The sequence below is a fragment of the Sturnira hondurensis genome, unplaced genomic scaffold, assembly GCF_014824575.4.
Source record: "Sturnira hondurensis isolate 20B ecotype Veracruz unplaced genomic scaffold, ASM1482457v3 Scaffold0000167, whole genome shotgun sequence".
In the NCBI taxonomy this organism is placed as follows: Eukaryota; Metazoa; Chordata; class Mammalia; order Chiroptera; family Phyllostomidae; genus Sturnira; species Sturnira hondurensis.
In genome coordinates this window covers 7,906,661-7,928,844 of record NW_028072798.1, presented here as the reverse complement: position 1 = coordinate 7,928,844, position 22,184 = coordinate 7,906,661, and the positions used below count along the sequence as shown (strand labels likewise).

Here is a 22,184-nt window from a genome sequence, read left to right as displayed (position 1 = left end):
AGTTACAAAAAGTGGCAGAAAATCCTAGTTTCTTATCACATAAAGAGAGACATATAGCTGCCCTTTCACACGGGAAACCAGAAACCAAATGCTAATTGTTGGAGATGATGACAACAAAACATATTGCCAGTAAATGGTACAAATACAAAACTTGAAGTTTTGATTTATATTTATTTATATATGAATATTTATATTTGTACTCATAATATGTACATTTACATTTATGTAAGTATATTTATTTACATGTATTTGATTTCTATTTAAAAAGTATCATCACCTATACCATTAGCAATAGTATACATAAAATACATAAACAAGCGACAATTCAATGTGTCCGCAGAGGCTCTGCTGTGAATTAGGGAAACACATCGGGCAGCGTAAGACTTTAGGGCTTTTGTTGGCTCATTTTCTAATACTAATTGTTTTCAGTGAACTGCATGCCTTTGGTAGTCTAAAGGTTTTCACTCATAATGATAAAAAATACTTATTATGTATTATTTCTAGATGCTTTAGATGATCACAGTAAACTTTTAAACAAAATCTTATGCCATGAACTCATGTAACTCCTAGCCAGCAAGAAGTTAAGGGTTAAAAGGAGTGTTTAGTCAGTTTAGAGATTGGGGAAGGCGGTCATTTCACTGGGAAGTGCTTCGGAGTAAAGTGAGTTCTTTGCAGCCCTGGAGGTGTGGAGCCAGAAAGACAGCGCTCGTGTAGGGGGTAATGCTACGCCCGTAGGGTAACATCCCACAGAAATGGTAGGAGGTGCCTGGCTAGTGATTTTCTCCCCCAGCTTCTCCTCTGGAAAATGTGTCATTTGAATGGCATTTGTCGAGGTGGAGAGCTCTCCTGAAATGCCAGGCACCGCTTCAAGCACACGTCTGTCAGGCTCCTCCAGGCTCTTGTCTTCCTCCATGTGTGACAGAGTGTGTTGAAAAGTTTTCACTGGAAGCCACCAAACTGGGATGGTATTCATGTCGAGGGATGGGCTGGTGCGTCCCTCTGGATAAGAATTTAAGAGGAAAAATCTGGAGCCTTCAGAACCATGTACAGGAGCATGAGACAGAATTCAGGAGCAGGACAGTCTCTGGTTGTCTCTACATCATTCCTCATCCATGTGAAAACCTCAGCAGCAAAGGCGCCTTTTGTGTCCCCGAGTTACATGCGCACTTGACTGCAACCTTGGCAGCTGGCTGCTGACTTTGCTAAGTCACAGGGCTGTTGGCAAGAAGAAGAAAAGAGTTTCACTCTTTTGAGCATGATACTAGATTTTCCAAATAAAGTTGCTATATCCTCGTCAGAATATTTATCCCGTTAATGTTTCAAAATGCTTCTGAGGAGTTCTAAAGTTTGTCTCAGTTTGGACTCCACACTGACTGACTGCTTCCTCTGCTTTTTTTCTTTTCCCCAGCAGGTAGACCAGCTTACAACAGCTTTTATGTTTATTGCAAAGGCCCCTGTCAGAGAGTGCAGCCAGGAAAACTCAGGGTGCGCTGCGGCACCTGCCAACAAGCCACGCTCACCTTGGCCCAGGTAAGGACACACGTTGGCGGAGACTGCCCAGAAAGGGAACGTGCATCTGCCGAGCTGCCTGTGGCGCTTCTAGCCAGCCGTCACCCACGCCTCTCACACGACAGTCCTCCATGTGGTGGCAGTGGCTAATGGTGTCTGTGGTGTCGTTTGAAGCCATATGGCTCTGTACCGTTTAGGGAGCCCGGGACCCCTGCCCCCATATCTCTGGCCCAAGCCTATTGAAAGGAGAGAGGAACTGCTTTTCAGACAAGCAGAGGGCAGACTTTCGTGGGGTGTCTTTTCCAGGCTTTCTGAGATGTGGGAACGGGTTCCTGTCTTGGTCTGTGTGGCCACCACATGTTTGTATATACTTGTCCGAATTCAGCGGACTGCTCCCTTGAGGTTGCTGCACATAAGGTTGCTAAACGTGAGGTGTTCCCCAAGAGCGAGGTGAAAAGAAAGCTGTGGATCAGGGAACTGTGCGCCTTTGAAATAGGGACCTGCCCACCAGCATCTTCCGTGGCCTTGGCTTGTTTTTGTAGTTCACGAGCGAAGAATGCTCTTTATGTTTTTAAGTGGTTGGGAAACATAAGGATAATGTCCAGTGACCTATAAACATTGCAAGGAATTTAAACTCCAGTATCCATAACAGAGAATTACTGGGATGTGGCCCCACCCACTCCTGTGCTCACTCTGGCTGGGTGGTGCCATGGGCGGGGGCAGACAGACAAACTGGCTGGCCTCATGACCCCGACATACCTACTCTTGAGCCCTCCAGAGAGGAGGTTTCTGGAACCCAATGTAAACCACGGACACAGCTAGTTCCTGGCTTCAGCGCCATGGCTGTGTGGAGCCTGGCTAAATTTGACATGAATGTGAATGTGTGCATCTTGGAGAGAGCACAGCCCAGGAGGGGGAAAGGTCAGAGCTCTGGCGAGTCAGGACCTGAGGTGTACACAGATACCCCTGCTTCCACGTCGGGTCCCAATGAGGGTTGAAGAATTTGGATTTTATTCTGCAGGCCCCAGAGAGCCAAAGCTTTGTTTTTTGTTAAAAACAAAGACGATGAATGGTGTCTTAGAACTATTTATTGGTGCTGTAACAGTTTGCCATTGGATTAAATTTGTCATTGGATGGAAGGCAAAGAGGTTCATTAGTTTACTTTTCAGTGGGTTCCGCAGGCCTAGATTAGCCACACGAATGGCTGAAGTGGAGCATGGGGAACAGCCTGAGGGATGCTCTGAGGCAGGAGCAGCACAGAGCCCCTCCCCAGCCTGGGGACAAAGGTGCAGTTCCAAAAAATGCAGTTCAGTGTTTCAGTGTGATACAGCATTTCAGCTACACAGGCAAACCCCCACAGGAAGACAGATCCGTGGGTGGTCCCAGGTGTGTCCAGACACCCGGGGAGTTGACCTTCCTCTGGGGTGGTCATAGGAACGTGTTCTGTCTGGGAGCTGTGCCGTCCCAAAGTCCCTCCCACACACCTGTTTCCGCTCCCTCTGCCGCCTTCCGCTGCAGCCACCAGCCCTGCGGCCCCCTTGATCCACAGCCCCTCCAAAACTCCGGGTGGTGAATGTGACCTATTTTCACGAACCCCACATGGTTCCGAATGGAAAGAGCCATAACCAATCATCGCACAACTCTAGGCCTCACTGTCTTCGTGGATTATTTCACCTAATTGCTTATTAACACTCTGAGGGACCTGCTGTTACTACATCTGTTCAGGTTGAAGAGAGAAAGAGGCTTAAAGAGATTAAGCAAACAGGAGTTTACAAGCGGTGAACGAGGGATTTGAACTGGACTGGGGGCCGTAGGCCTCCTAGCCCCACAGCTGCCCCCTTCACTGCACACGCAGCCCTGCCTGCTGGGCGGGCCCACGTCAGACGTCCCCAGCGATCGACAAGTGAGTGGTTCAGAGGTGAAGTCGCGTGTGGCCAGTGAGGGTGCTGAGAACCATGGTTGGGGGGAGAGGCTGGCCCACGGACAGGAGGGGGCTCCTGCCAGGCATTATGGGAGCTCAGCATGACTGATCTAGTTTTTAATATGGAGAAACTGTAAATGTGCAATTTTACATGATATTTCTCACTGGAAAATGTGCTCCATGGGGGGGAAATAGAAAACAAAAAGGAAAAACAGCATGCAACTGTGGTCTAGATACACCAGGCCAAAGTGTGGTGGCCATCACGTGATGCACGAATAGGCGGGCTCTACTGAGCCTGGCAAATAGCGAGCACACAGTGTACGTGAGTGGCAGCTGGGAGACCATGTGTGAGCTGGCAAAGGCAACTCTAGAGCCAGACTGCCTGGGTTAGAAGCCCCACCCCTGCCCTTCATACTTAGGTCAGCTTGGGAACCTCTGTGAAGGTGGGGGGTGGGGCGGGCATGGTTTTTAGTTCTTGTTTATTGTGAAGATTGGTGATATGCTAACAGTGGATGGAAAACTAGCTGGAAAGTGAATACTTAGAAATCTTAAATGCTCTATTATTGTTCTATATTATTGTAAATGCACACACAGGCACGCCGCACTGCTGGCCGGTCTATAAGCTTCAGATCAGAGATAATGTGGGAGGCATCGATTTGGCCCTGAGGAAGGCTTGCTCTGTAGAAAATAGACACGTGCTCAATTTTATTTTCCAGAGATTTGTAAAGATCTGCAATTTACAGTTTCCTTTGGTCAGGAATAAGAAAGAAAAAGGAAGAAGGATCTTATGTAGCTGATGTTCTGGTGGAGCGGAGTGTGGTTTATCGGAGTGTGGTTTATCAGTGTGGTTTATCAGAACTTCTATAGGGGGCTTTTTATACGCAGGGAGGGAGATCGGAACCTACTTAGCCACCTGGGTTATTTTTTAAAACGTAATTTTATTTTTTCTGGTCCAGAGAAATGTGTCGTCAACAAGTCCATGCCTTTCATGAGCCTTAATAGTAACCTCCTAATTTTTTTGTGGTTGTTTTGGGGAACTTATCCATAATTCCAGCATTTCTGCAGCCCTCTGTAATATTTGCACGTGGTAATAAAGCTCTGTGTCTCATACATAAAGCTCTGAAGTCGAACTGTTTATGGGGTTCACACCTAATGAAAAACTGTGGAGGAAGATGGATGGCCCCTTTGTCTTGTTGTTAAAGATGGGAAAACCGGTGTTTGAAGTCTTGGCCTGACCTTGGGGAGGAGCTGAGAATTGGCTTGGACACCAGGTTTTCTTCTTTCTCCAAATCATATTATCTTCCTTATTTCATGTTGACCTTGACCAGGGTTTCCACTCATCAAAACCACCTTTAGAAAAATGAACACTCTCTTGATGACTGTGAACAGCGGCTGATTGGAAAACATGGCAAACGTCCAGTTCTCACTGGCCTTCTCAAAGATTGTCCTTGTAGGTCCCCGCAGAACTGACACAGGGTTGAACAGAAAAGGGAGACTGCTTTGCCCATGCACACGGAGCTCTGATTGTGTTCTTGGAGAATAAATTGGACCATTTAAAATAACCTGCATCATCGCCGTTTGCCTGGACAATCAAACAATTGACTGAGTCTTAGCCCCAGACCCTTTTATTTTTCTTAATCCAGAAAAGTGAGCAGGAAAAGGAAGGCTTTCCAAGATATGTAGCGTTTACACTGGTTTTACAAAATAACTGCAAACTAAAGGAGGAGTTCTTACTGAAAAAAGAAATGGCACCAAGAGACAGGATGCTGTCCCTGTCCCTCCCCTCTTGGGTCCTGCCAAACTCCAAAGGAGAATGTCGGTCGGTACGGTTCTTCCTGTCTGTCTGTCCGTCATGAAATCATGAGTGTGTGGTGTGGAGAGCGAGCCCTCTGGGTGGGAAGCAAGCATGTCGCCTGACATGGCTCTTAGCTTGGCTCCCAAAGGTTCCTCGGGGCCAATTTCTACAAACACAAGATGGCAGGAGACAGTGTGACTTGCTAAAAAATTTCCTGGGCTGATGAAGCTTCCTTAGAATCTCACGCGGATGAAGAAGAGTCTGCTCATGGAGATCCTTTTGCCAGGATTCCTCCTCCTCAGGCCTGCAGGCGTCCACCCACCGAGCCTCAGGATGCGCCCTCCCTCGACGTGGACTTGGGGCCTGGCCCATCTGACCCCCACACCCACCACTGACCACACGCCAGGTGGACGCTGCCTGCTGTAGAAAGTGAAGCTTCTAGGATAGGAAGAAATGGACTGGCTTTTCTACCAGGACGTAGGTTTAAAATACAGTGAGGCTCTTACGAGGAAAGTGTTTATTGATCTGATAATAGGAGAAGATGGAGTGCCTGCGAAGGGAGCATTCTGGGCTCAGAACCACCTGGGAGCAGGAGCTGGAGAGAATGGCTGCCCACGCCCTTGTCCCCATAGGTGCTTGGATTCGGGGTCTTGTACTTATTTGCTGGGTGACTTTGGGCAGGCTTCTTACCTTCTTTGTCACAATTTCCTTGTTGTAAAATTCCACTGAAGTCACAGCAAAGATTCAGTGATTTACCAGCAACTCATTGAAGGACTTTGTGTGTGCCCGGCACATTGTAGACATTTAGAAACTGTTAGGTCTCGCTGTTATTTGTTCAGATGAAGTGTTTTCTGCCAAAAAATGCATCAGAGCAGCTGCTGAACTCACACCGTCAGCTCCCACCTCTGGGACTCTGCGGTGTTGGTGAGGTGGGAGTCGTTAATCCCTCCAGCACAAACTCTGGGTAACCTGGGTCGTCCACCATTGAAATCTCCTTCTTTGCACTCAGTTTATTAGTCTTAAAATGAATCGTAAGCCAGGAGGTTGCTGTAGCCAAGAACCCTGGCCGACATTTCCCCCCACATTCGCTATAATTACTTTATCTCAAAAAGAACTTTATCTTGGCGGCTCTAATGAGATGCTCTGCCGTGGAGTAGCATGAAAGCTAAAAGGTTTCTGATGAGAAACGATGCAATAAATAGAGTAAGATGTAAAATGCCTGCCTGGCATGATGGATTTTATTTAAAATTGGTTTATAGATTAGGGACAATTTATGCAGGGAAATTTATTAAGAAATATAGTCTAAATGTATAATCATTCCTAAAGTTAATATTTGTTAGAGATTAATTGTTAGTCAGGAATCTACTTACTTCTCTTAATATCAAACCTACTCTCTCATGTAATCAAGTCTTGAAATATATCTAAGCTTACTGAGCAATAAGTACTCAGTAGTCTTCTTTTTATCTATCAATTCAATTGAGAGGCATTTCTGAGTTTGGAGAGCTTAGCGAAAGAGACCTTGCAAATTATTTTCTATTATGAAATATTTTCGGATGTCCCGACGGTGAGGGTGTAACCGGGTCTGTGGTCTGTTTGGTTGGTGTTTTGATGGTAGGCCCACAGAGAGGCCAGTCAGCGTGTGGCTTTATCTCACACTCAGGCTCTGGGGTCAAGAGGGAGCAGAACACCAGGCAGGCCTCGCCTCTGCCGACCCAGGGTGCCCGGCATTTTCTCCTCGTAGGAAAGCTTTCTTCTTGAATTCATTTGTGCATATATTTCTATGAATGTAGTCAAAGCTTGAACATTTCAACAGTTTGGATTATACTGGTTTCTCTTTGATCTTTATCTCAGTAATTTTGTTTCTCCAGAAATGTTTAAAAAATTTCCAACCATTTTGTCTGTTAAAGATTAACCCAGCGACCCCAAATGTGGTTTTTAACCAGCTGTAACGTCCGCAGCACCCTGCACTGGGTGGGATTAGTGCATTGACTTTCCAAGGCATCTCATCATGAGCCAGATAATGTTGTCTCCCCCAGAGCATCCGAGATGTTAAAATCCTTTCCGCCCCTCCTCCCCTTTTATGCTGCAGTTAGAGGGAGTCAGTGCAAACAGAGGAAAAGACTCGGGCCCAGTACCACCTGCTGAGGGTGGGGGAGGGGTCCCAGGAGCTCAGAGCACTGAAGACCTGGCTACAGGCTCTATAATCAAATAAATCAAATACATTTTCCACAGACGATTCCAGCAAACAAACTGGCCTTTTCTTGCCTGGTGAATCAGCTTTCGGTGCATGGCTGTCAGCCGCCTTTCCCAGAACCAGCCCCTCCAAGCGGCCACAGAGCACATGTGTGCGGGAGCAGCAGGCCTATTTGTTGGAAGACACTCGTTTTGGGGAAAGCTCGGGACTATTTTAAGGGCCCTTAAAGGCGCCTCCTATTTTAGCTGAGGCTCTGGTGGGAGAGGAGCGGTAGATGAGAGAAGACGAAGATGGAGGGAACCAAGTGGCCGCTCGGACTTGGCTCCAGCCCCACAGGTCAGGGGCAAGTGCGAGCGGAGAGTGGACAGCGGAGGGTTCTCACCGGCACCTGTGTGGGGTCTGGGCCTGGCCAGGCGGGGCGCCTCGCAGCCTCCCTCTGGCACCAGGACCCTGGGCGGCCCCGCCAGGCCCCGAGTCTGAGGAGGGTTTATCTGCCTGGGATTTTGGTCCTTTATCCCTTGTGAAGGACGACACCTGCAAACCACTCACAAGAGAAATATTCACTGGGACCACATCCAATGTTTTGACAGACCCACCACCTAAATATATCCATAAAGCAGAGACAAAAAGATAAGCTTTTTGTACAGAGAGTTTTTCATATACTTTTTAAATTTTATTCTCAGTTTCAGTTAAATGTGTCATTTTAAAACCAGGCTGCCTTCTTTATTGGTTGACAGCACTGCCCACAGGCAGCGGCAGAACTCACAGGGCAGAGGCATGACGCATAGGGACACACTCGCCGTCTCCAGCACCAGCTGCCTTGCATGTGGCTTCGCTCCCCACCTCCCCCGTGGACAGTGCTGGCCTGCGGTGTCAGTCTGCAGGCGGGTCAGCACGGTGGGGGCAGCTGTGCTGGTTTTGTTTATTGTAAAAAGGAAATAATGGCATCAACCCATTTGAGAGACCTCTTTGCAGGCTTCTTCTTGCATCTCGTTGTTGGTGAGTTAGTCACATAGGCTTCCTTCATGATCACAGAGGAAGCTTGGGAAGCGAGTGCCTTCCATAGGCTGAAGGGCAGACGTGACTGGCTCAGACTCACCTCATTGTTGTGCTGGTTTGGGTCCATTGCTTTTCCAGTCAAAATCGGACTTCTGCCAATAAGGAGAGAGGGTGAGGTGGGCGATCAGCGGGCAAAGTGTAAGGGGTGCTGTGTTTGTAAATGCACACTTATCAGAGACAATTTTCATGAACTCATCGATTTCATTACCAAGTCTAAGTTCTGTCGCTGCACCCTCTATTTGCATCACGATGGCCACACTGGGGAATGTGACCAGCCTTGAACTTGTTTTTGTGTGTGAAATGCTACTGCTGTTTCCCGGTTCATTTCTACACATAAATGTAGCTCCCTGGTTTTCTGTGGAATGAAACTGATAGATTATCTGTCTCCCCATTTAGAAGCTTTTATGAGAATTGTAGAAATTAAATAATAGATCTTTGGGGCACCAGGATAATTTTGTTGTCCTTTGCTTAAGAGGTAAATGGCCCAAAATCCTCTCTGGGGAAGGATAAGTGGGTTCAGTAGCCTCATCTTACTCCACGGTAGGTCCTTGGTCGATGCTTTGTAGAGAGCAAGTGCATTGCCCAGCTGTAATACAGTGTGGGTGGAGGGGAGAGTCCCACTGAGGAACCTAGTACAAGACAGCACAGATCGGGGCTGGGATACATTTTTACAGCTCTGTCCAGAAGTTTCACTGCTTACGCATGCATGTACCTTCCATTGGGGAATCTCAAACTTCCTGCACAAATGCATCATTGAAGCTGGATGAGAAATGGACAGGTTAACTGACTTCACTTGGGTCCACATTAACAGAAAAGCCAAGCTTTGAATGAAACGTGATGACCCCAAGTTCAGATTCCTGCTGGAAGCATCCACTTCCAGTTTCATTCATTTTCTTACTGGGGGGGTGGGGGGAGTGGGAGTGGGGGGTCAGACCTTTGCTCTACATATTTTTTCCACGAAGAGTCCAATGTACTAGACTGTCCATCTTCCAGGAGGTTCAGGAGCTGGGTCAGAAGGCAAGCAAGTGTGTTTTTCTTCAGGGAAGAGGAACTAGAAGGGTACTGGTGTGCCTGAAAGGTAGGAAATCAGGAAAATTAGCTGGAGGCTCTCGTGGATTAGGACTGTTGAACTGACCAGTTAGCTCCACTGGTTTGCCAGACAGCATAGTGCCGATGGGGTTTGAGTCCCCGGCACAAACCTTTCGGGGCCAGGGACATGCCTGCAGCTCCACCCCACAGTCACTCGCTAGTGAGATTCAACTCAGCTTCTCCCAGCCAGTCTCAAAGGCCTGTAGTTCTCTGCAGCGTCGGCACAGTCATTCTGTCTTTTAAATCTCCAGTCGTTCCTTGGTCATTTCCTAGGAATTCAGAAAGCCATCCTAATCAGCACACGCTGCCCAGCAAGTGACCTGCAGTCACAATGATCAGGAACAGCCACCAGTGGCAGGTGAGCATTTCCTGCCTAAGGTGCTGAAAACCCTGGTTAGTCCTCTTTGGTACCAACTCGGAGGGTCCCTGTGAAGCAGTTCCGGTAGAGGGTCAGCGCAACCCGGCGCGGTATCACCGGCAGGCTGTGCAGCGCTACTGTGAAGCTGATTTTTATGCTTTGCATAATGAACTGTAGGAAAGATCATAGATACACACACGTACGGATATGTACACACATGTATGCATACATATATGTCTGCATACAGATATATACCCACAAAATAAAAGGCATATGATCCAAATAAACTTGGATACCCCTCTCCCACTTCCATTTCTCGACTCTGGCCCCCAGTTTGGAATATGTTCTCCGTCAGTGGCTGGCACAGCGCTGATGCCCAGGCCGCGTTCAGACGTGTTTTGTGCGGTGAATGGATAAATGAACACGTCACGGCCAAGTCAGTGTGCCTTGGCCTATCCATTGTTCTAGACGGGGAAGGGGCCTTGTAGTCATCGGCCTCACTTCCCCCTGCTACAAAATTTGCTCTTATGTGTATTCGGTGTTTGGTTGTCTGTCTTCTGCTGGAGCACCTTTCCTAATGAAGGAAGCCTTGTTTTTCCACTGAGCTGTGTGCACACACAGAGCTCTTACTGATGGTTATTTGACCTGAAATCTGTCTTCAGCCATGACTTCTAGCTGTGATTTTTGACAAAAGAACAAAATCTATCTGACAGCTCTTCATATGTTTAAACAGCAAACAGGATTCATTTCTTAGGTCTTCTTTTCTCTGCTAAACTATGACTTTCAACAATAAGAAAGGCTAAAGGCATCGCCTCGCCACTGAGAAATTCGCTTTTCTGTGAACAGCATCAGAGTCAGCAGGGGTGTGGCAGGAGAGCGGAAGGCAAGTCATAGTTAGAGAGGCATGTGCGGGAGGCAGCACCAGCAGACCACCATTGAACTTGGACAGGACTTGTGTGGACAGACTAGTCGATCCAGATATTTTGGAGAAGCCGAGCTGTCAGGGGGGATCATGTCCACGGCATGTCTTTATGGGATATCGATGGTGTTAAGGTCAGAGAATCTAGCACCGTGGTCGCCCCCAGGCGGGGGTTGAGAACGCAGAATTGTTCGTGGTGGGGCTCCAGGTGCCTCAGAGCCTTGATGCCTGGTGCGGGTCTCAGCGAGGCAGCCCCAGGCAGTTCCCAGACAGACTCCCCCCAACTGGAGCCGCACCCCTGTTGCTGATGGTGCATTTTTGTCGTTCCTAGAGACACTGCCATGACCACTAGCAGGTGGCAGCTTTGACCAGGACACACAGGCAACTTCAGATGTCAAATACAGTTTGAGTTCAGCGGTAACAGTGTCCAGTGCCATGAGAAACAAGCAGCCCGTGAACCCAAAGCTCCCCCTGTACTGCTCCGTCAGGGAGACCCCCGCAGAGGGGCAGGGAAGGGCATCCTTCTCCCCTCCCCCTCGGAGAGCCTCTGCTCTGTCCCACTTATTGCTCCCCTTGGGTTCTTCTGCCTCAGTGCTGGAACACGGTGAGAAAACTAAGGACAGGGGGTGGGGAGGGGTCCTACCTGACCAGTTAGCTGCTCCGGATGTGTCTGCACGCTCAGGAGCTGGCCCGTGGGAGACACAGACTCTGTCTCATCGGCTCTCACATGGATGCTCAGAGGCCTCCGTGGGTGAGGCCACTGTCACCTCCTGTGAGGCCCCCCCGCCCAGCTTCTGGTCTCCCACTGATCTTCCCCCCACGTTGTCTGTGCTTGAACCTTCTCAGCCTTCTGCTCAGGCTTCCTGAGTAGAAGGTGAATGGTCTTAATGAAGCTCTTTTCAATTTTTCAAGGAGGAACATTCCGGCATCACTTGTTCTGGGGTCACAGATGTGACCAGCGTAACTATGATCAACAGGCAACTAACTTCTCTGTTTACCAAGTTTACCAAGTGGGACTCGGACCCCGACTGAGCATCTCCCCCCAACTTGAGACCAGCCACCTCAAGCTCGGGGAGTCATTCCACCAAAGCTCTTTTCTCCTGATTGAGGATAAAGGGGGGTGTCCCGTTATGTTGACATGTGACGTGATGCACTTTTCAACCAAGACATTGTCCTCCCAAGTGATCTCCACCCAACCCCCAACGAGCCCACAGTGACACACATGGAGTTGGTGAAGGTTCCAAAAGTTGCGTCCCGTGTTGGGCAGGGGGTGGGGCACAGAGACTCCGTACTTTCCACTCACGCTTCCTGTGAACCGGAAACTGCTCTGCAGCCATAACGCGTTTGAAAGCCTGATCGCTGGGTTCTAGATTTCAGATCTGCCTGTGGACCCGGTACGCCCCTTGGTAGTGGGTGCTCCAGATGAAATCTCTAGGGTAACACTATGTTTCGTGACCCAAGTCCAAGCACCTGTAACGGTTCAAAATGTATGACCTTGCCCATCGTGCTGATTTGCATGACAGCCGTGTGAATTTGGAGTTAGGCATCACCGTCGCCATTAATACCTCTGAAGATTCTGTGAGATTCGTAGAGAAGATGGGAACACCAAAGAAACAGTGTGTGGTGGGGCTGACACTTGACCCCACAGAGTCTGAAAAAATCTCAGGCTTTTCTCATTCTGTTGCGTTGTTCCCGTCTCAACAGAGACTGCGATGCCTCTGGTTGGTACGTCGTTATTTTAACAGGACTTGCTCCACGCAGCCCCTAAGGCATTTACACTATTTTAAGTGTGCAGGATTGCTGCCATTCTCTTCTTCCGAGATGGTCTTCCATTTCTGGTGATTGATATTTTGGAGGCTTCATCCTCGTGAGGTCACGGATGCCCCTGACACGTTCTTTGCCAAGTGCCGTGTTACAGAGTTTCCAGCCATCTACTCAACTCCGCCTCGCAGAACCAAGATAATAGGAGCTGGGAATTAGCTGAAGGGTGGGCCCTCAATGGCACAGAGCCACTGGCATTTACACTAAGCTATTCCCAGTCTTTCCTGGCGAGAAAGAGGTTGTAAAATCACTTATAATGAAGGACAGAGAGAACATGGAATTTGATGCTGGTAACCTGAAGTCTTGTCCTTCCTACTGTTTTCTTAGTTAATGACTGACTTTTAATAAGGACTTAAGTTACTTTAGTGTTAATTTGGAGCAGTATATTCAGCCATGAATATTTGTTTCTTTTATTTGGAAAATCACCATTTTGAAGGAGAATGGGTGATTTCTATATATGGTTCTGGTCTGTCATTTTTTGGAAATAGACATTGCAAATTTATCAGTTATAACTTGAAATTTAGTGAACATTTGCTTTCAAATCACTATGTATTGTATTGAACTTTGGAAATCCCAATGAGTTTAGAAAAAATCTATAAGATTGGAAAATGTGCTGTGGTGTATAGTTTAGGTGAATTACATGCTAAATAATATCACAAATCTAGGAAAATGTCAATTTATATGTTCAGTAGAGCAGAGCCCGGCACAAATTTCATAACAATGTCAATTTTGCCTTATTAGATGAGGCTTTATTAAGGTTCATCAGATTAGAAGACCAAGGTGGACAGCACTGTCCTTTTGTTTTATTACAGTTTTATGTATAACTGTCCCAAAATAAATGCCTCATCGAGGACACTGTAATAGGTCCTGTTGGAAAGGGGAGAAAACGGTTTGTTTTACATCTCTCAGAGATCCCCAGACAAGCACTTCTCGGCATTGCCTGTTCTACTTGAAACATGCAGATTTCTGACCTTTTGAAGCACAAGGACAGGTGCCTCTTGAACTTCCGTGGGAGCAGGATGGGGGAGGGACAGTGCGGAGCCGGGAGCCAGCTCACAGAGGGACACTCTGGCAAAGTTCTCCGGGGGAGAGGGGGCGGCGTAGGTGTGCGCACTGCACCATCCAATTGTAAGTTCTGGAGAATTTTCTGGTTATGCTGTCCATCTGTCTTTCTTGTTGAATGTCTGTCGACGGGCTGAAGGGGCACCTGTGCGCTCCAGGACACCTGCCTTCATTCATCAGCCTGATGCTGCCTATGGCCACGCTCTCCAACGCGGCAGCCACCAGCCCCATGCGACTCTTTACATTTTAATGAATCAAAGTGCAATAAAGTTGAACACTTTCGCAGTCTCACTGTGACCACATCTCAAGGTCCCCATGGGCACTGGTGTCCAGTGGCTACTATATGGTCCCTGATGAACATAGGTCACTTCTGCCATCACAGGATCCCATTGGGCAGATCTAATTGAGGGGCTTCTGGTTGGGTCCATGAGATGAGCTTATTTGAATTTGTAAAATTTTAAGTGTCTTTTCCTAAAACTAAAAACAAAGAGGAGAGGGGAAGAAGAGCGTGCAGGGCTTACTTGGTACTGCTGAAATGAGGAGGGTGGGGTACAAGACCACAGTGGAGTGACTCAGACCTCGGGAAGGCTCAGAGATGAGCCAGGATGTCCCCTGACCCCAGGCAGGGGTGACAACTCTGCAAGGGGGACTGCGGTGGCCTGCTTCTGCAGGTCACTGTCTTGTCACCAGATTGAATTCCTTCAAGCATGGCTACTCTGGCACATGAACATTCAGAAGCAGAAATCTCTGCTTCTCCTGAGTCAAGACGGCTTACAGCCTCTCCCGCCCTGCAGTGAGGCCGGAAAGGAGGGACGCCGACCACACAGAGGGGCTCATTTCCTACAGTGCCACTTGCTAGGGTCTGGGATGTCTCCAAGGAAGCTTGTCAAGGACACTGGGCCAGAAGAGTATCTGGCAGACATGAGGTCTCTGTGGCTTGGAGAGGAGATGGGGGACTCATGTCCCCAGGAGCCGTCCCAGGTCCTTTCTGGCTATAGACCAGGTTCTGTGGCAGGAGACGCCCCAAAGCAACCCCCTCCCTCCTGAATATCTTCTTCCTTTTTCGTGTCCTTGCGGTTCCCCATTTGGATAGTGACCGCCTCCCCAGTGCTCGTGATTCTCAATGTGAGGCAGCACTGTGGCCCCCTGCCTTCCCCCCCATTTAAAGCCAGGTGCAGTGCAGGGTTGCTGGGTGGGAAATCTGACCTGCTTGAGGCCACATGGTTGTGGAAGACACAATTTTGTCAATGAAATACAAATGCATTTATAGAAATCCTTTTCTTATAGTCATTTATTCAAGTCAGCATGAAAGTGCCAATAGTAACCAGTCAGCAGTGTTGTGAACATTGGCAGAAATGACCCAATAACAACAGCGTCGGAAGGAGGTGAAAAGCAGTTTGCACAGGACCTTACTTTAATTGTTTTCAGTAATACAGTAATTGTTCACTTGCGAATTACATTTAAGACACAAACACATTTTTAATTACAACCACTCAAATTGTCATTAAGGAGTAAGTGTTGAGAGTCACCATGATCGCCCTTGTATGTGGTCCTAAAAGGGGGCCTGTGGGCCAGCGTCCCCACAGCTGCTGTGGGGGGAGGGGCCGGGACATTTACACCTCGCATGTCCAGGGGCCAACGGATGGCATCCGAAATCTCCTAGAGTCCAAAGCCCCGACTGCCTCCCATGTGCGGTGAGCTCCCTAGGTGGACAGCAACAGGGGCGCGGTGTAGGAGTAGGTCTAGAGAGATAAAGAGGAGGTCTGCGGACCAGGGTTCCTCTGCCCAGGAACCACAGAATCCGTGGTGGTTCGTTGGGCTAATTGACAAGCCACAGCTGTGGTCAGGTGGACCCTGTTCCTGTGTCACTCTGGTAGAGTGAGTGTGGTCCCTGGCCCGGGGCCCCTTCTGCCCGGGGGTCCCATCCTGATCACATCCCCTCCTAAATGCGCTTAGTTTCCTTATTTCCCCCTCCTTCTCAGACTATGATTTAAATTGATTTTTTTAAACCTGCAATTGAAGCATTTTAATTTGTCCCGAGAGTCTTTTCGCTCTGTGACTGCTGGGATCGTGTCCCTGGAGGCAAACTTGGAGGCTCCCGTTGCACCAAGGTGATGGCCCACGTGACGCACACGATGGCCAGATTTGGCTTCTGTTCCTTGCAACTCTAACTCTGATTGATACACGCGTGGCCTGAAGAATAATGTAGTTTGAAACCCACTTCCTGTGCAGGCTCTCTTGTCTCTTTGGAAGAGAGCGCAGAGCCTCACGGGGTGGGGGAAGATGTCTCAGCTGGCCATACAGTTCCATCCAGTTCCTGTGTTGCCTGAGGACCCTCAGCAGGCCTCCAGCCAAGGGGTGGCCCTGTGGGTGAGGCGGCTCCCAGTATCAGACAAAGGGTCAGCCCTGGATTTAGCTGCAAGTGCCTGCAGTTAGTGTTTTCAAACTGGGCAGGGCGCAGTGACTTCCCATTTAGAAGATTCACTTGTAAAACCCAACAAACTGGATAAGGATGTTTTATGTGAATGGGACTGGCTGAGTGTGACATGAACAAGAGCGAAGAACAATGGAGTGAACGCGTGCCTGGAGGTGAAAAATAAAAAACCCGGCTCGAACCAAGACACAGAGTTGATGAGAAGTCCGGTGTGGGGGAAGCCCAAAGGAGAGTGGTCCGGACAGTCGGCGCCATAAAGCCTGCTGACCGGTGCCACCCAGTGCCTTTCAGGCACCACGTGTTGCACATGATGAGACAGCATCAGGTTCGTGGGCTTTACAGATTTGTGTCTGTGCGTGTGTGCACTCCAGTGAGTTTGCGCGGACTGAGGGGAGGGCCGGGCCGAGACTGGGCCAGCCATCCTGGGCATGTGTGGGGCATCGTGATTTCCTGTGAGTGGGTGGGGAGAGAGGAACGTATAGCCATTCTGCGGCAGCGAACACAGATACCCATCTTCTGCGTGTGAACGTTTTCCTCGGAGGAAAACATGGCATTGGGCGGCGTCACCTCTCTCGAGAGGGGTCCGTGACGTCAGTACTCCTACCTCTGAACTGCACACACAAGGCGCCCAAAAAGTGGGTGTGATCAACACACCCAGTGACTGCGTATCTTATTGTGTTTGTACTGCCCTGTTGCTCTGTAGCATTTTCTCTAAACGAGAAAGGTTACGCCTAAGGCAGGGTGTGTGGTGGTCCTGATGCTCACACCCACGAGTCTGTGTTGTGGTTGGTGTCCCAGTGCCCCGCACCTCGGGCCCCACCTCGCAGACCGAGGACGACAGCGAGAGGAGCTTGTGCTGGTGAGAACAACTGAGGCTCACTGGGCAGTCACCCTCCTGGCCATGCCCTCAGTGCTCATCATCTCTCCCCTTCCTCACTATGGCCCTAAATGGTAACATTGTATTTCCATTTAACACACGGGGAAACCGATTTCCCCAAAGTCACAGCTGGACAGAGGCCGAGTGGGAGCAGGAGCTCCAGTGCCTGCCCAGTGGGCCCATCACCACGACTCTCCCTTCCCTGCCTGGAGTGAGGGCCGGGTGGGGAGGAGGGGAGATGGGCGGTCCGAAGGGCGTGGGCCAATGGCAGAGCAGTGCTGGTTGGCCACCTCTCCTTGAGGTCACGCCCAGACAGTTGAGTCACTGTGTCCCCTGTCTTAAAAAACCAAAAAGCTGTATCGAAACAGTCACCTCAAAATGTCAAGGACTCGCCACACGCGTGGCTGCCCACCCATCTCAGGGGTCCTTACCAGGCAAAGCCGTGTCACCCTGCGTGGAGGCACCCCCTCAGTTCTCTTGGCATTGGGTGTCCAGCATCAGCCATGGTGCCGAGGTAGCTCCTCTCCCCGGTGTGAGGGTCTGGATCTGGACCCTAATTGTGGGGGGCATTTCCCCTGGAGTACAGAGCGCCAGCGCGTGCTTCCCCAGGTCCAGAGCAGCCAGCGGTCACCCAGCACGCAAACTCTCTGTCTTCGTGACCATGCAACCTCTTGCAGGGAGCCCACGTAACACAGCTGTGAATCCTCAGGATTCAGCGTGGACTCTTTCTTTTTAGGCATTCAGTTGTTTAAATTGAATAGCTGAACTAGTGATGTTATTTTCTTGGTTGTGTCCTGACTGTGACTCTACCTTCCCTTTTAATCCTGCGGGATGCGGACTCTGCTCTGAGCTGCATCTGTGCGCATGGCCGCCATGCAGGGAGGGGCTCTCCTGAGTCCGAGGCCCCAACATGCCGTTTGCATGTCTGTTCCTTCTCTGGGCCCTGAAACCCAATTGCACGGGAACGCAGGAGCTGCATCGCTGGAACTGTTAGCAGCTGTCATGGCAACCGGCACCAAGAAAAGCTTCATCGTGACCATGGAGGCGGAGACCGAGCTGGTGTGTCATGGTTCCCAGCGCTCTGTCCTCACAAATGCCTGCTACCTCATAGTTTAGGGATGCAAAACCTGTGATTCTTTAATGTGGTTCAAAAACGCAGCAGGTTTTATCAGGGGAAAATAATGTCTTGACAAATTGATAATGTTATTTTCCACCTTTCTTCACTGTTGTTAGGTTTGTCTGTTTGGGGGGCTGGGGAGCAGGATGATTTTCCAATCAAAGCACAAAGGAGCACGTCTGGACAGAGGAAAGGATGTGGAGGAGAGTGGCTACAGAACTGTGGTTAATGCTTTAAATGTGTTCTGTGTCCCATGGGACTGTTTGCAGCAAAACCATATAAAATTCAATATTGAACAGAATCAACAAGGAGCAGCGTTGGCACTGCCTCATTGAGGCCCTTTGCCAGCCGCACGGTCTTGGCGACCTCATTCCTTCAGTAGCATTTCCTGACTTTCTTCCCCCAAATTTGCACAAGCTTGCGAATCCCCACCACCTCTTGGGATCAATGGATGCTGTATTCATCCTACTTGTCCTCAGTTCCCTCACTTTGAGGTTACAAAGTCGTGAGAGCAGGGCCGATGTCCTGTTCACCACCGTCTCCCTTGCACCACGGCACCGCCCACAGGCACCCAACCCGCCTTCCGTCGACTGCAGGAGGAGCCATCCACTAACCCTCATGAACTCTGCCTCTTGTCAGAGGGTTTCACTGTTCTTTGAAGAACCACAGCGTTTTTCCCCAGCAGGGTGGTCCTCACTGGACACCCAGCAATCCTGCGTGGGGGGGAATACAGCGCACTCTGCTCCCTGGTCTTTGTATAGAACCTTGCGATGAGGAAGAACACTAGGTGTACCAACCCCTCATGCACACAGCGGCTGGCTGTGTCGAGGGGTGTGCGTTCTGGTCGATAACACTCATTTTTCCCATGTCTTTTAAGTCTCTTGAGTGACTGCCCTTCCGTCCCACGTGATGGATGGCCGTTTAGCATAGTTGTCGGTCCAGTTAGGAAGGTCTCGGTATTGACCACTCAGTGCAGAAGCATTGCCAGCTTGCCCATCACAGAGTTCAGGTGAGGGGACCATTAATCTCCTTCCTTGTTCTGGAAGAAAGTCCCCTCCCAGTCACCACGGTGTCCCACTGGCTCTCGTCCTCCATTTCATAATTTTAAAACCATTTCTTTCTCTTTACATTCTGAAGCCTCTTCCAAGGCACTGTGCAGCCGAGTGGGAGATGGAGTTTCAGGCTGTTTAGCTGTTGACACTCAGGCCCCTCCTGCGCACTCGGCTCACCGTCTTAGCTTCCAATGCGGCCATAACGTTTTTGCTTCTGCCAGTCACACCAGCAGACGGCTTCTCCTGTTCGTGTTCACACGCAGTCTCCTCTCTTTTCTGTAACACGTGGAGTTTTCTTTGCGGTCACTACATCGCTTTTTCCCTTCGGTTTTTTGTAGTCCGTGTCTCCATGTTGTCACAATCACTTTTTAAAAACTGGATGATTATGTAAGGTTTATTGGGTTTCTGTATTCCTGTTTTAGAGGCTTGACTTGCAAATAACTTCTTTTCCTTTCCAGGCGTGTCATTATAATTGTCAGATTTTCCAGTAAGCTCCTCTCTTCTCCGACATCGGTAAAGTGACTGAGAGGGGCTTCTGCTCGCACCCACCGCTGTCGCTGCAGCTCAAACCCAGGCTTCCCCAGCACTGGGCAGGACTCGGCCTTCTGCCGATGTGCGGGGACCCAGGACCCGCCACTGCGCCCCCCGCCATCCCGAGACCTCATTTGCTGAGCCCTCTGAGTGCCATGGGCACCAAATGTGACACAGCATGGGGTCTCGACACGTGTGCAGCTCCAGAAAGCAGCCTATGGTCTCATGGGCACGACAACACTGACCAGAACCGAGCACTCATTCTCCCGAATGGGTGGACCTGGTTGTCCCCAGGTCCTGACTATTGTGAATAAAGCTGCTTTGAACATTTTCATTTGAATGATTTTCGGACAGATGCTGTTAGTTCTCGTGAGTGAATGCCGAGCAGTAGGACTGCTTGTCCGAAGGGGAGTCGCGTCTTCAATTTTATCAGGAAGGTGATGGTTTGCCCAGAGGCTGTAGCCATGGTCACTCCCAGCCACCAGCAGGAGGGCCCATCGCTCTGTGGCCTCTAGAGTTGTCACCATGACACCGGTGGATGTGCAGTGGGCCCTCCCTTGGATTTATCAATGAACAGCAGTGGCATGCACTGGTTCACGGACGTGTCAGTGACTCGTGTCATTTTCTTTTGTGCCACCTCTGTCCCCAGTTCTGCTCAGTTTTCAATTAGGTTTATCAGGAAAGATACATGTCTTTCTAGAAACTTCGGTGTATATATCAGATACCAGTACGTGGTCACTTACGTGCTTTATGACTACTTTCTGGCAGTCTGGAGGCTGTTCATTCACTTTATATCTTTTGATGAAGAGACATTTTGAATGTTAAATTTACTACTTTTTGAAGGTCACTGCTAGAGCCATCAGAGAAACCTTTGCATAATCCTGAGGCATAACACACCCTCCTGTGGTTTCTTCTGGACCCTTGGTGGTCGTGGCTCCTGCATGACGTTTTAGGATCCCGCTCACGGTGGTTTTATGGTCGTGCTGGGTCTGGAGAGCTACGTGCATGCGCTGCCACTTCTCTCTCCTCCGGATGACTTCGTTCACCGACGCCAGACGCCCGCGTGCGTGGGTCTGTGCTGACGCTCTAGGCTCAGGGAGCTCTTCTGCAGAGATGCCGTAGAGACAACATCCCCGCTAGGTGCCCACGTTGACTTTGGTGCTTTCAGTGGGTTTTCCAGGGTCTTTGTCACAAAGAACTGAATTCCCAGAGTGGGCGTATATTGCACAGAAAACACTTAGTCCCCAGTGTTATGTTTCAAAGTCAGTGGTACTCTCTTTCTAGTAGAACGCTCTCTCCAATAGCCGAGTAAACTTGGTGGAAGACTTCAGAAGGCATTCTACCATCGTGGGCTTCCTACCATGTACTGTGACCTCATGACCCTTCCTGCTGTGCTTCATTGTAATAAACATTTCAATGCAGGTACAACTTCTGAATTCCAAATGATAGCACTTTTTCATTTCTTTTGTAGTGTACCAAAACTTCAGGGTAACAGAGACTAGGGCACCACCATGCATAATGTGCCCACTCTACATAAAAACAGTACAAAGACCGGCAAGTCAAACTTTTTTGATAAATGCTAATTAGCGCATTCCCTTGGGCCATTGTGAAATAACAACGATTCTGCTTCTACTTGACTTGACCTAGCATTTCAACGACTAGTATTTCATACTTCAGCAAATGTCTCATCCATTCCTACATGGGCGCAGTTTCTCAACCTCCCATAACTTATTCGTCTTTAAATGTCCTTTCACATAAATCATCACTGCCCTCCTTGTCATCTCAGTTCCACGAATGCGCATCTGTAAATGTTAGCCAGTCACCGAGCAGGACTCTTCTTCCAGGGCAGTGGGTGGGTTTCGTCAGGATGCCAGGCCTGGAGCGGCAGGGGGCACACACAGGGAGCGAGCCCAGCTTCAGATCCGTGGGTGCAGATGGGGAGGCCGCGGGCCCAGGAGGAGGTGGGGAGGGGCAGAGAGGATGCCCGTGGCAGGGTGCCCTCTGCCTTTGGCTCACATGCCCCGCAGTAGCACAGCTGGACGTCGTGAGCTCAGCTTCTAGAGTCAGCAAACCGTGAGGTGGGGCTGTCCTGGCTGCCGCAGGGTCTGGGGTCCTCTTCTAGACGATTCTTCTGACTCAAACCGTGCCTAGAGAAATGGCTCCCTGGCTGTTCCCAGACACGGCGAGCGTGCTTGTCATCACTTCTCTGTGGAGGGCCTGGTCTGTCCTCCTATCTTCTCTGCTTCCGTCCTTCCCAGGCTCGGTGCTGTCACACCTGTGATAGTTCCTCTCCTTTGTACCTGGTGGTGCTTATGGGCTGCAGGGATGTCATTTTGGCTGAAACGAAGCAGCGCGTCATATAGATGAGAAGCCATATGTATTGGGAAAATGCTATGGCGCTTTTTGGCAGGTTACACCTCGCCTTTGATTAATGATAAGTGATGAT

General features: G+C 49.5%; 1 protein-coding gene across 1 annotated transcript in view; it reads left to right on the top strand.

Moving 5' to 3' along the window:
* The window catches only part of PRKN (parkin RBR E3 ubiquitin protein ligase), an 851,421-nt gene that overhangs the window by 336,386 nt on the left and 492,851 nt on the right, over positions 1 to 22,184 (top strand). Inside the window, exon 4 of the mRNA XM_037059502.1 lies at positions 1,409 to 1,530. Coding sequence (XP_036915397.1) covers positions 1,409 to 1,530 — 122 coding nt within the window. The remainder of the gene's footprint in view (positions 1 to 1,408; positions 1,531 to 22,184) is intronic.